Source organism: Chaetura pelagica, unplaced genomic scaffold (assembly GCF_000747805.2).
Source record: "Chaetura pelagica isolate M959 unplaced genomic scaffold, ChaPel_1.0 scaffold150, whole genome shotgun sequence".
Taxonomy (NCBI): Eukaryota; Metazoa; Chordata; class Aves; order Apodiformes; family Apodidae; genus Chaetura; species Chaetura pelagica.
In genome coordinates, this window is record NW_009952052.1 from 1,043,560 (window position 1) to 1,058,666 (window position 15,107).

The 15,107-nt window shown below is 34.6% G+C and overlaps 1 protein-coding gene across 2 annotated transcripts in view; it reads left to right on the plus strand.

The window, feature by feature from the left end:
- Positions 1 to 15,107, plus strand: part of BAI3 (brain-specific angiogenesis inhibitor 3) — a 466,801-nt gene that overhangs the window by 173,009 nt on the left and 278,685 nt on the right. For both annotated transcript variants that reach the window (XM_010003267.1, XM_010003258.1), the window contains one exon: positions 11,674 to 11,784. In XM_010003267.1, coding sequence (XP_010001569.1) covers positions 11,674 to 11,784 — 111 coding nt within the window. The remainder of the gene's footprint in view (positions 1 to 11,673; positions 11,785 to 15,107) is intronic.

A 15,107-nucleotide genomic window follows, 5' to 3' on the forward strand; every position in this document is an offset into this window, starting at 1 on the left:
ATCGTGGGAAATAAACTGCTCTGACTGTAGATATAACTACCTCAGGGCTTCAGAGTCAGTTCTGGCACAGAGCACTCCAGTTCAGTCAGGCTTTGCAGACCCATTGCTGCAGCACTTTCAAAACCTTCATTAAAACTAATGGGACGTTACTTTTGAAACCTAGGAATCCTTGAATAGACTTTAGTTGAGCTTGCTACTTATATATCAAGCAAATAGTGATTTTCAAAAGCCAGAATTTTATTCTTAGTTGCCAAAAGCCATTTCTGAAATCATAAGATTTTAGTTTTTAGAAGTAATTTATTTGTTCTGAAATGTGAACGAGTACCAAGTTGAAGTAAACTTTTTGCAATAGCCCCCTTTTTTTTTTTTTTTAATAAGAAGAAAATATCAAGCTAAAATATATCCTGGAAAATGTAAAATATATTTCACAAGGTCAATACAGAATGAGTAGTCTCTGTATTGACTCTAAAGCTTGCGTTATTTTTTTCTATACTCTTCTCAGAACTGGTACCTTGTGAGCGTCAACATTAGGTTTTTGGGCTATTTAACATATTGATGACAAGGTTGAATAATTCAATTATGTATATTTTTGTGGTCTGTATAATTTTTGTGGTCAACATAGACAGTGGTTTTCTTTCCAAATTTTCTGAATTTAAAATAACTTCTATGATTTTTATATTGACTATTAACCACTTAAATGAATTTGAAATATGTCTAATCTGTTCAGAGTGCTAGTAGTGTAGGAGCCATGGTAGTCTTAAGTGCATAAGCAAGGCGAGATTTGTTAAGTAGCAGTTTTGAAACACTTTGCAGGTTTGAAGTTTGATACTTCTGTATCAGAGCTGAAAACCTGTGTGCCCAAAATCCACCTATTTTTCTCTTTTACTTTAGCTATTCTAAAAAAAATGCATTATTTCTACCCACAAACGCTTCCTCTCTTCCTCAGTACTCACAGTTCTTTATTTTCAGCTTGCAATGCGTATTGACCAGCTTTGACTAGTTGTACTGCTTTTATAGTTTTAACTCTGATTCCTGATAGGACAATCAGGATAAATACTATTCAGTTTCTAGTAAAATATTGATTCTGAATGTTCTTACCATAAATATTCCGGTACACATGCTTACAGTAGACTGTGTTTGAGAACGTGTCCTTCAAGTAACTAAATCAGAATACTTTCAGAGACCAAATACACAAGAGGCAAAAAACATAATTTGAAGCAAATTCTTTCTTGTTTGAAAATATATTTGAAGCAAATTATATTTTTGGAACTATATTATTGAGCTCCCTAGTGAGCCCATTCTTCTCCAGCCCTTTCTAGACAGCAGAGTACAGGCAATGGAAAAGATTGATAGGATATCCATGGGCAGATGTGCTAGTAGCTTTGCGGAGAATGAAAAAAATGTTCATAGTTAGGAGGGCGATGAGAGTCCAGACTTAAGCCTCTCTCAGAGAGCCATGATACACATCCCAGTTATAGGTCTCCAATGGTTAAAGTCTGCTTGCACTAAGTAAAACGCCACTAACTGCAGAGTTCTCCATGAAAGAGATACTAGTTTATCTGTGTCTGTAAACAATGTATTTACATTGAGAATTGTATCTATGTAAGTTACTGTCAGATTTCTCAGCTTTATGAGGATCACTAACTCTACAGTTCTAAATCCAGAACTAAAAAATCCCTGCTTGCAGTCTCCAGATATTCATATATGTTGACTATTGGTGTCATTTCTTCAAATGATGGACCACGATGAACTAAAACAGATTTTAGGTAACCACATAGTATATTATGCTGCTAAGCTGAAACCAGTCATGTGTGATGCATCTTGCACAGCCATTGGGGATGTTTCTTAAAGATCATTATTATGGAAATCTAAAGGGGAAGCAGCCCTAATTCTTCATAGAGTACACTTCCATTAATCATTGTGTTGGTCAAAAGGCACAGATGGTTGCAGTAATATTGCAGGAGATTAATGAGGATTTTAAAAGAAGTAATTTAAGTGTACAACATCATGAAGGCTTGTAGAAACACTAAGGATTCTAAAATCAGTTATGTTAATGCTTATTGATGAAAGACAGGCATGTCCTTCCATCTTGGAGGATTATAATACTTGAGCAGTGTCAACCCCATCATTCTGCCTAATATGAGCATCAATGTCACGTTGACTAGATTGTGTTTGATGTTGCTTTCTAATCTAATCAGAGAACTAGACCAGGAGGCACTTTGTCATGACTGAACAGAATTTCTGTCACAGTTACAGAACAGCATTTTAAAAGGTTTTAAAAAAATATATTTATTGCAAAAAAAAACCCAAGTATACCAGAGGCTCTCAGAGTAAAGTGTGTATTTTTTAGACCTGTGGAGCATCAGAATTATAGTCTCACTAATTCTAATGGATCCATTTTCTCATCCCAGTAAAGTGGTGTTTTTTAGTGTTAAGAGTAGTACATTATGACCAGATTATGCTAATCAAATACATCTGCTCTTCAGTTAATTTTTCTGCTATATTTTTTTAATATGTTTGCATTAGGTATTTGATCTGGTGTTAAGGAGGAAAGAAATCTTGCACTTCTTCTATTCTTTAATGCAGGGTTCAGGTTGAACTTCCCTGAGAGGTGATTGAGCTCAGATCTGCAGTTGAACAGTTAATTTGCTTTTATAGAGGCATTGCATGGACAGCACCTGTCAAATAAGCCAACCATGTGGTCCTCTCTGACACTATGGGCCCTAGAGGTAGGAAGGATGTATTAGCAGCTGTGTGGATTATGCAGTAAGAGTGAAGGAGAGAACACTGCTTTTTAGCCTCAGTGTGATATCTGATTCTTTAAAGCCATTAAATGAATTGCTGAGTCTGACCTGGAAAAGAGAATCTGAGAGACCAAAAAAAGTGTACTGTTTCTAAATCCAGTGAAAAAAATCTTACAGATTTAAAAAAAATCCTGAAAGATCTAGGTTCATCTAATTTTCATTGGCACTTATTGGGTAGATCTCTTTACGTGCTTTCCTCATTGAAATCCCATGCATGTATTTCTGAAGGAAGGATTTAATTCTTGTGAAAATTTGCTCTGAGGTTTACATTTTGAATCACTCATTTTCCTTCCATTTGTGTCATTCTTTTCCATTAAGGAAGAGTTATTTATGAGTTATATTTGTTAAATCCATAGATATCACCACAGTTCAGACCTTTTAAGAGGTTGGAAGTCCATTCTGGAATCTATTGAAACACTATACCTGTCAGGGGGCTGTGCCATACATAGATCTCCCGGGCTGAATTGGATGGAATAGTATGTTTGAAATTGCATGAATGTGATCGTTAACCTGCCAGTGCCAGTTTCCACAGGCTTTGTATCCTAGCAAGCAGGATATATAAACCTCTTGGCTCAGAGTAGATCTGCAGCTTTGAAAAAGACCTTCTAGACCACATCCTCAGCTGGCAGAATTTGGCCTGGCTAGGTGGAACCAGGCCAGCTTACAACAGTCTAACTCCTCTCCCTCCACTTCTCCCTTCACCTCTCCCTCCACCTCTCCTCTCCATGTACATCAAATTTAGCAAATACCCATTATGTCTATATACAAACAGCCAGCTTTGTGGTACCCCAAATGATAAATGCAATGTCCTTCCTCCATTTTTTCTTTTTATTTTGTAAAAACAATTTAGGAGACTTGAACAAGGACAAGAAAATGCTCTTAGAAAGGCATGCAATATCGTGTAGCTTCACCTAGAAACTTTGCTATTCTAAAAAAGCAAACCAAACATTCAGTTTAAGTCTGCTTAGTGAGTAGTGTTTGCAGTACCTATTATTTAAAACATCGATCCTTGTTCCTTCATACAGCTTCAGAATCTTTCACAGACTGTAAACTTCCCTATCATTAATTCACAGATAATTAATCTCAAATTTTAATAAGTGCTGCTATCATTTAGAAATTATTAGGCAACCATCTACAGGAATGTCTGCAGTAAGTAGTTGCAGGGAAAGGAAATAGGCTAGATGTCCTTGTTCATCCTGCTTTCTACAATTATCTTTGCTTGTCAGTGTTTCTACCACAGAAAGGAAAGAGAATGAAGTTACTGAATTCAAGATTAGCTTGGAAAATTACAGTTTATCCTCAGTCATCTTCTGTTGAGTCATAAATGTATAGAGCAATAAAGAGGCACACACTAGCCTCTGTGTAATATGTAGGTCGCATGCTGCAGTGTTCAGTAAAAAGAGATTGTTTATATAAAAATGTTACTATTCTGAAAGAACTACTGCACTGGCTAACTGTATCAGTAATTCAATTAATTAAATGCCAGATTAATGACAAAAGCAAAACACTTAGTGCAGAAGTAAAATGGTATGAACTATAAAAAAAGGAAGATACCAAAGTATTATTTATTATACTATGATATAAACTGTTAAAGGCTATACATATTTAAGTTATTCTAGTAGAAACATTAAAAGTATGAGAATACTAAAAGAGAATACATGTAAGGTCTTTCATTTAAAAAGCAAAAATAATTGTAGGTAATCCCCCATGTTTTCAATCTTTAATGTGTTATTACATCCATGAATCTCTGGAGAGAACAATAGGGAATATGAGGGAATTATATATGGCTGAGTTTGGAGGATTTTAATGTTGAACTCAATAGTGTACATTCTTTTATCAGTTTTATTATTTGTATTTGAATACCAACATTTTGGGATGGATTGCTTGGGAAATATTTAAATAGGAAGAATGTGAACTTCAGAGCATCTTCTGCGTACTGGTCGTGATAATTATAAAATATGTAAGATTTAGTAGAGATATAAATGAGTAAAATGGCAGTTTGGGCTTCCATTCACCACCACCACCCCCCTCCCCTCCCTTTTCCTCTGCTTAGTTATGATTCTGCAAAGCACATGTGAATACACACTACCTGCTGGGGTGACATTTTAAAGTAATTCTGGACAGGTATGAGTCACTTCACTAGTTTCACATGCTCAGTTTCTCCTGTCTAGGTGTAAGATGATGAGCAATTGAGCCCAGTAAAGCAAGTAATAGAGCTTACATAGTTTCAACATTCTGTGCACATGCAAAGTGAATAAATATTACGTCTTTTTTTTTATATTCTTCACCGACCAAATCTATAACCATTAATAAATATATTCAGATCCCACTGAAGATAATAGCTGGCATGGAGAGTCACTGCAGAGATGCACAAAGAGGCAGCAGATTACAAGAAAGTCCAGCTCATCAGGATTTGTGCTGTAATTTATGTTTTCGTTCAGTAATATTTCTTATCTCATGTCAATGAAAATAGCAACAATAGTGTTAATCCAGTCTGATTTCCTAGGAGAAAATAGGTCTCCCTAGAGACAAATACAAACTAATTACCTATGTACAATATGTTGACTGTTTAGAATACATAATTATTTTTCATAATTTTTTGAAAGATGAGAGTACATACCTATGTGTATTCATATACATATGAGTGTGAGAGAAAGGAAATCTTGTATCTAATTTATTATAGATGTTAATGTCTCTTGTTTTTTTTTTTATACTTGATGAAATTCAGGAATGCACCACAATCAAAAAATGATTTTGCTAGTGCAGATACTATTGCCTTTCATATTTCCACTATTAAAATCCTCTCCATGTTTTCATGAGCAGTAGGATAGCTTTCAGCATAGTGTTCATTAATACAGCTCAGTTCAGATCTTAATTTACTCTGGTGACAGAAATTATTCCAGTCACAACTGGTCAAAGCTCTTCTATACTACTTTGGAAAGACAAAAGAGGACTTATTGGAACCAGGTTCTTCATAGGAAGTAGGCAAAGACTGTTTTAAGAACATTTTCCACATTTCCTGAGAAGACGTTCCCATGGAAATCTAATTGAGCTAATAGCTATGTTACCATTTTGGCAACTTGCCTGCCTGGTGAGGGAATCTCATTTTAAGGGGTTCCCATAGAAAGCTATAGCTTAGGTCTCTGCTGCAGAGTGATGGTATTCGCTGATGCCTGCAGCTCTGTGTCCTGTCAATGCAGCATTTGGGAACAGGTTCATCCTTGTGGAGCCTGGGTGCCCTGCTGCTGTGAAGCAGGGCTGGAGACAGGGAATGAAGTGTGACTGGGATTTTCGTCTATTTTCTCATGGGGTTTACTATAAGGGAAAAAGAAAAGCAGCTCATGTTTTGTTTGGTAATTTTTTTTTTTTTTCCCTTTAATTTGTTACCTATGAAAGAACAAAAACAACAACAAAAAAGCAAACAAAAACTTCTCTGTCCTTTGAATGTAATGGGTTTTTTTTTTTGTTTGCTTGTTTACTTTTGGTTTGGTTTGGTTTGGTTTTGGTTTTGTTTTGTTTTTTCATTGGGTGTTTTTGTGGGGTTTTGTTTTTCTTTTTTGGGGGGGTTGTTTTGTATTGTTTTGTTTCTTTGTAAGGTTGGGTTTTTTGTTTATTCTTTTGGGGATTTTTTGTTGGGTTTTTGTTTGTTGTTTTTTTTTTTAATATACGAGGAGTAGTTGTATAATGAAAAAGACCTGGCTTCTCAATTCAATGCAAAATCGTGCTTTTAATTCAACACACATTCTGCCATCTAGTGACCAGAAGGAATTGTACTGACCAGCTGCAATTGTGAGAAGCCCAAAGTACTGCTACTACTGCATATTGCAATATTATCTTTGTGGGAGAAACTATAATACGGACTACAAAGACATCAAATCTACAGAAAGCTTCTTCAAGCTTCTGAAAGTCTGCAATTAATCAGATCTACTGAATTTAGTTGATAGTTCTGTCTCAAATTAATTTAAACAATCTGGTTCTTTACCTATTTCTACAGCCCTCTAATTTCTTCATTTTCTCCTCTGCCTCATTTTCTTCCCCCTCACCTGGGACTTACATCGACATTTTACATAATTTCTGGGAAAAACATGGCACAGAGAGGATGTTATGCTACCGCACATAGACAGTTTGCATTAATGCACATTCTGGATGCAAGACCTTTGATATTCATTCTGTAGTCTAGAGAAATTGAAAACACTCATTTGTCTATTTACAGTTCAGGAGTGGGTAGGATAGTATGGCGTGTACTGCTGGAGAGCTGTGGGTGAGAGCAGAAAATGACAGTCACTTTGGGGAATTGTTTGCCTCGTCTTGCTTTTAATGTTCTGATCAGGGAGCTGTGCACCATCTCGGTTTCCAGGCAGTCCAGTACAAGCTGAGGATGCTCGGCAACTCTCAGAGGTTGATTTCATTTTACACAGCCTGAAGGAGTAACCCAAAAGGTCTCAGGATCACATTTTTAAGTTCAACAGTTCATTTGTTGTCGTCACCAACTATAATACTGAAAAAGACTTGTTTTATGAATACCAGTGTGACCTGTGCCACCAGTAGTACAATTCATACTAGATATTACACCTATAACCAGGTCACTACACATGCTGTGTGACATTGCCATGAAATGTGACATAAAAATAACTATAAGAGCCAAAACAACAAGGTTTATAATGTCAACTGATTACTAGGATATATAAATAACAGCCTTACAAATATTATTAAACAATCTAGGTAGAACCTTGCAAAGCTGGTATTTTTCTTTCGTATTCCTCAGTCTTCCTACTTTGCATTTTTATACTGTTAACAGATGTTTTTTTCTTTATTCCTACAGAGAGCACATGACACCTCTCTTCTCTCCTTAAAACATACCTACGTTGGCTGCAAGATCTTAGCTTCTCTTTTAAAAATTGAAAAGGTTACTCAATAGAAATAAAAAATCCTATAATATAACATAAAAATAAAAGTAAAGCCAATGGGACTACAGATAAGAGTTGTAAAAAATACTCAACTGTAACTGTAACTTTGGAATTTTGGAAATCATTGTGTTGGGTTTTTTTCTCTCCTAGAAGGCATGGAACTATCTTACAAGCTTCAGAGTTATATGTAAAACTAAATTATAAACCACATGCATATTAATACATGTACATTGCTAAAATGCATTTAAGTATTGGTCCATTGTGTACAGCTGAGGAGAGGAAGAGCACTCATCCCATTGCAGGAAACTATTGTACTTTCATAGCCACCAAAGGACCTCTGACATCAGGATAAATTCTCAGATAATTAACCTCAGATTTTCTACCCCAAATACGTGGAGTATGTTATGATTTCTTATAACTCATGATATGGTCAAAATTATCCATTCAAGGTTCCCCATAATGCTATTAGTTATTTGCATTTTGAGGTATTTGAGTTCTATTCTTATGCAGGTATATTATAGCGTTAACAATGTAATAAAAAGCATTAAAACACCTTTATGTCTCAAGGCCTAACTTAGAGTCACACTGGTGACTTCTGGATTAGGCCACATACCTGTGCCCTGCTGAAAAGATTTAATGAAACAATCTCACTAATATCAATGTTTGAGGTAAACGCAGAGGAGGACTGTCCTGTTTCACCCAGGGGAAAATTAGGACACGCATCACCAAAAAAATCTGTTGCAAAAATGGTATCTGCAAGAATACCTTATTCTTGTTAGAAAACTTATTTTCAGTAGCAAGAGCTAGGTAAGAAGAGTGAGGGTTATAGGAATTACTTTACTCAGAATCTCAGTTCTAGCATCCTATATTAAATACCAGACATTAGGTCTTGAATCATGCTGACTTGACCTTGCAGGACACCTCTATGCCAGATACTCTCTAGAGTAAGATGGTTTCTATCACCTTTCCCACACAAACAGATCCTTGAATCTACTGTGCCATTTAGTCACACTTTAGGCTGACTTGGGTTAAAATGCTTTTCCAGCCCAGAAAGCATTTAATTACGTCTCCTCTGTGAAGTACTGAGGGAAAACAAATGTGCAACTGGTTCATCTTCTGCGTTTGTTATGTAGCTGTGATCTGAAAATGAAGGAAAGTTTTGTTCTATTCAGTATTTATTGAAAATCATGGCGGTCACTTAAGTAAGATATTTTATTATTAAATGCTTCATAAAAAGTGCATTACTGTTGAGTCTTTTAGATTAAATAATTTTGAGAGCACTGTTTGTACTTACAAGCAGAAACTGGACACTTCTGATCCCATTACAAAAATGTATTTGACCCCTACTTTTCTTTTTCTATGAGACCTGAATTTTAATGAGGCCTGAAAGTCCTCACTCATGCCAGTACACTGCATTTCCTGTTCCTGCTTTTGTTCTCATTTGGTTAAATACTTCAACTGACTATGAGAATGAGATAAGTCTGGTTCCATCTTTTGACAAAACTTGTAACAGAATATTTTTTATCTTTGTTATGAAACGTTCATCTTTAATATATATTTAGATATTTACTATATAAATGTTTAATATATCAAAGGGAGATTAGTTGAAAAGTGCATCTCAAAGACCATCAGCAATAATTGAAGATAATTTAATGTGTAAATTAAAAATGTGTTGTCGCTAAGTGGAAAAAAAAAAAAGTCGAGTCACAAGTAGATCCTGCATCAACAACTTCTACTTTATTTTGCTTGGTGGTACTCAGGAGTAACTCCATCGTTGTTAATGGAGCTACACTGGGCGTAAACCACAATCCAGAAAACTGATCTCCCACACTTTCCTTTGCCTCTTCACCAGAGGTCTCTGTCCTGCAGGATGCTGCATGTTCCTGTGCCCAGCACAGGATGCTGCAGGACTGGGAGCGGAGCATTCACCACCACCATGTATGCCTTGGGAAAGCCTTCCTCTAGCAAAGGTCTTCCATTATTGCTCTCTGTAACTTAAAAAATCAAAATAAATCTTCTGTAAAAATGGTGCTGTATCCTCTAAATTGCCTGACAGGAAGGCAGTGTGCAGGCAGAAAACTCAGAGCAAATGTGCCTTGCTTTCTCAGCCTCTTCAGGGGAAAAGCTACATAAAGTCTCTTGTCCTCCACCATGCTGTCAATTACAGTTTAAAAGGTAATTGTATTGCACCTTTGAAAATTGTAGAAGTATCATTCTAATCTTAATTTGTATTAGAATATTGATTGTAAAACTTCAGTGATAGTAAGACATTTCCCACAGAATAAAAACCTGTCTTAAATCAGAGGAGTTGTAGAAGAGGTGTATTTTGTTCAAATATATTCACAAAATTTTATAACATGGATATGCTAAAATACATATATGTACATATAGATAAATACATAAATATATACATTATATATGAATATATATAATACAATTAGCTTTTATGTGTGTTTCTGGGATGTACTAAAATGTTGAATGTTTAATTCTCAAATTATATTTTATTTAATAGATTGTAAAATATTCTCTTTAGCATGCAAACTGTATTGGTGTTCTCGAATAATTTAATTTATATTTTAAGTGATGCCATTAATGAATATTTACAAAAAGAAATACTAATTTGAAGAAATATATTAATAATAGAAAGAAAAAAACCCACTCTCTCTGCCAACTAACTCCTTAAAAATATCTTTTCCTTTTATTATTTATTTACTCTAAATAGAAATTTAAATATGTGAAATCTATTACTTACCAAAACAATGTGTTTGCAAATAATATTAATCAGTAGCCTTTACATCCTATAGAATGTTTTGCACCTTTTGAGGCAGGAAGGTAAGTTTTATGATAATCATGACTTGACAAATTAGGGAGAATTTTGAATTTTGCATTTGCAAGGTAACCTTGCAGCAGAAAGGTATTTTTTAATGTTTACGTTCCTAGTGCTTCACACACCTTCTGCCTCATCAGAAACTTCATGCAGTTGTAGTTGAAGCAGTTTAAATGTTAATCCACAGTTCCCAACACATGCTTCCTAAGTTAGAGTCCCAACAGAAGTGAATATGTAGCATCAAGCTGTGGACAGGTGTGAGTTCCCAGGAGGGCCATAGGGAACTGAGCTGAAGGCACAGCAGTCCCCCTATGAGTGCAAGGGACTCTCCACATTTTGTCACAAAAAGGAAAAATAGACTCTGAGTAGAAGGCTCAGAGGTTTGTGCAGGACCGGGGAGGGAAAAATGCAGCAGCGATAGGATAAAAAATGAGGCAATCTTGTCTCCCCTAATGTGGGCCTGTATATCATTGATTTTTATGTCGATTTCCCTATTAAAATCAATGGGGACTTCTTTTTAAAAACTGAGGGCAAGAGGAAACTTGTAGTTTTTATAACTGAGAGGCTTCAGAAAGGATAACATGCAGAAGCATCTGTTCTGCTGGATTCAGCCTAAAAATTAAGCAGTTTGTTGGCTAAATTATTATTGCTTTGCATTTCCACCATTCCCAAAAATGACTTGTTGTCTTTGTTGAAGGCTTCATCAGCCTGAAAGATGAGTGCAGAAATAGAAGTCCTCTGGAGGAACAGCAGGCTCTGCTGTAGAACAGCAATGTCTAACACTGTCACAATCATTTTCTGGTGTGGTTTCTACTGATTCAAAATACAGGAATAAAATGTCTGCATTTGAATAATTGTTTTTGTCCCATGTCATGCAGCTGTTTTATAGTATGTGTCAAAACATTGACTGTTGGTTCATACAATAAAATTATGTTTGCAAATCTGCAGACAAAAATTTAAATATTTATTAAAAGATGAGTATAGCAAAGTTAAGTTGATGTTAACTGCCATGATCACTCGCCTGACTCTTACCAGCAACTTCCAGGTATGTTCAGGAACATATTGCATGAGACAGTATGTGACTTTTGAGAAATGTCTACACACAAGCTTTCATAAACCTTTATTCTGTCTTTAGAATTTGGAATGATGGGAGATCATACAATTAAAAGTCAGCGACCTCGATCTGTTCATGAGAAAAGGGTCCCTCAGGAACAAGCTGATGCTGCTAAATTTATGGCACAAACTGGTAATACATCAGTTACATTTTTCTATTTACTGTTGTTAATTTTAGCAAAACCACTGCATGTTTCCATAATCTTTTGCTGCATATTTGTCAGTTTTCTAAGCTGATACTTTTTTTGAATCATTTATTTATTTTTTTTCACCAGTTAAGTCCATAAATAAAGTAGCTGAGAATTAGGTAGATGATACCAAAACATGGATTTTAGTGTGGATACTGAATAATTTCATGTAAGCATGAAGTTCTTTAGTGGTAGAAGCAGTATCACACATACAAGACACAGGACAGCTTACTGTGACATATTACATTTTTTACAAATAAGATGTTAAGAACATGCTTCAGAATTTCTTTACAAATAGACTGAGGTCTAATCCCAGCTTTAGCCATTTATCAAATTAATTACTAGGGTGACTCTAATGTGCATACATTCAGCATTTACTATCTTTGGCCCAGTACAATGCTCTATTCTCTAGCTTCCAGATTCATAATTGCTAAATGAAATTGGATGTAAGTAGTTTTTAATTGGATGTGCAAGTTATCTAACAGCTTTTAATCTAAAACATATTTTCTAATTTTGTTTAAGCAACTTCATCTTCTTGAGATAAAGTTACAAAAATGATACTACAAACCTAGAGCTGAAGTAATTATTAAAAAAAAAAGCACGACAAAAACAAAAAACTAAACCAAACTAAACCAAAAACAACAACAACAACAAAAAACCCAAACAAAACAACCCAAAAAATCAAAACACCAAAAGCAGCTTGTTTACCAACAGTTGCCTTTTAGGTCAATGACAAAATTTCAGTGGTGAGTTCAATTAAGCTCTCATACACCAAAACTATTGCCCATTTTAACATCAGTAATGATCTGTGTATCTGCTGGTAAAATCTAACTCTCCCTACACATTCCATTCCCATAAGTTACTGTATTGAAAATCTTGTGCCCCATAATTATTGTATGGATTTGAAACAACTGATCTGTATTCCATAGCTACTAACATAGAAAATATGCCTGCGTCAATCATACATAATGCTTCCAATTTTATATTCACTTTAGTAAAAGATCTATAATTGCTTCTATTTATATTGCATGTTGACTTCCTTAGTAGTAGGGTGCTTTACTTAACAGATTTGCAGAATGCAATGTATTAAATAATCTAAATACATATATAGCCAATCAGTGTAGAACTGTTTGGCAAAAATTTTAGAAGGAAAAAGTCTGTTTCCCTTGTATTAATCTATAGGACTACTTTTATGGCTAACTCCCAGTAGATGCTGCTGTAAGGAAATGTAGTAGAAGAAGGTAGCCTAGAACCCTCTTGGTCTCCATGCAGCTTTTGTTTAGGCAAGTAGAATTTATTACTTACATTCCTAGCTCAGGCTGATAATGTTAGTTGCTTACTGCATAAGAATACTACATACACTACATAGACCTTGCTTTTATGCTGTTTCTTGAATTCATACAATTACTCCAAAAAATAGGTAAGATGATCTGGTTTATTTCCTCATATAAATACCTAATACTTTCATATTATTAGGTAAAACTTGTATCTGATCATTTCTAGTCATGCATTGCAGTGCTTCTATTAAGTGTATTAGAGAACTGCATTATAAATGCAGCACCCTACTATCACCTCCTCCTAGATTGTGTGTGTGGAGTTGGAGATGAACATTCAGCATTATACAAGCTTGATTTTCAAAGTCATGTTCTGAAAGCATGTGACATGTATCAGCAGAGCATATAAATTTACATCCCCAACTTTTAGGAAATCTGTATTTTACATATTATAGGTTGACACATTTTAAGTAATGCTGTGCTCTTTTTGGACATACTAATTTTCATCTCTTCTTCATTTTGATTTTCCTTTGTACTGATCATTGCATATTTTCTTCATCTCTAATGCATTCATTTTCTCATGATGAATGTGATAGCTTCTTAAACTGATTAATAAGGTTTTTTTCTAACGTATCTATCTCATTAATTTACCCATGTACCAAGAAGACTAATAGACTTTAAAGTAAACAGAAACTGAGTTTATGAGGTGATGTATTTTAAGCCTGTTTAATATTTTAATCTGTGTAATAATTAAACAGATGCAAAAGTGCTATAGAATGTTTGTATGGTTTAAAAAGGCAGAGACAGGAATGCAAAATTGTCCTGGAGAAGATTTAGGAAAAGCATGTAATACTGTTAGAGTCTCAGGCTTAATCCACTGAATTTTGTTGGGAAAGGAAGAGGTTTAAAATTTGGTATTTAAATATGTATTTTGCTGGGTTTTTTGTGAGTGATTTGAGGCAGTAAAAAATTTATTTTAAAATAATAATAATACTGTGTGAATAATTTATTGTCCTATATTTGTCATTTTATGTGCTTGGACTGATCCTTCCCTTAGGTGTTTTGGGATTTAGAGAGTATAATAAAGGTAAGTGTTACACAGATCAATGAGGCCTTCCATACAGTAAGTTATGTTTCCTCTTACATGTTGAGCAGCAGGGGACAATAAGGACTTGGTAGCTTGCCAATGGTTAATTTAAGATTGTGGGTTTATTACAACAGATATAAAAGTGTAATAGTTCTCCAGTAACTTAAAACTAGAAGACAAAGAACAAGTAGCGATTTTGCAAACTTTATTTCAGAAAAGAAAAAAATGGAAAAGACAAAAAGAAAATAAGATGTATTTGCAAATTATGTAGGCAATCTAGTTTTTTTTCTAGAAAATAAGTATTTATTGGCTTAAATTAAAGATGGTTAACTGTAGTATGATATGACTATAAAAATGTTTCCCTCCTTTAAAATACTTTAAAATAAGTAATAATTATACTGGAAGCAGTAAAAAATACTCTGACAAATTAAAAATTACAAAAAAAATACAATGTATTGTGCAGAAGGAAGCAAAGTAGTTGGTGAGATAAGTTGATTATCTTGTCTGATTTCACTCTTTTTGCACCATACATCATGTTAGTGTGGAGGATCTTGCTCCAGCAAATGTTTAAGTGTTCTCTCCTTTATGTATGTCGAAGTAAAATGCTAGATTATACCTTTTGTGAATGGACAGTACATATATGCTCAGAACACTTAATAATTAATATTAATTTTGAAATTCACTTGATATAATCACACTTTTTAGTATCACGTTGCTGCTATTTTTCATGGTATTCCAAGGGTTTAGAGCAACTTTTTATCACTTTATAATATCTGGAATTTCAAATATTTAATACTTCACTTCTGTATTTTATTAGCTATGCACTGTCACTGAGTCTGTGTTGGAGAATGGATAATTTACACTGAGAATATATGACTGTTTTACATAATGAGGAACATTTTGAGAA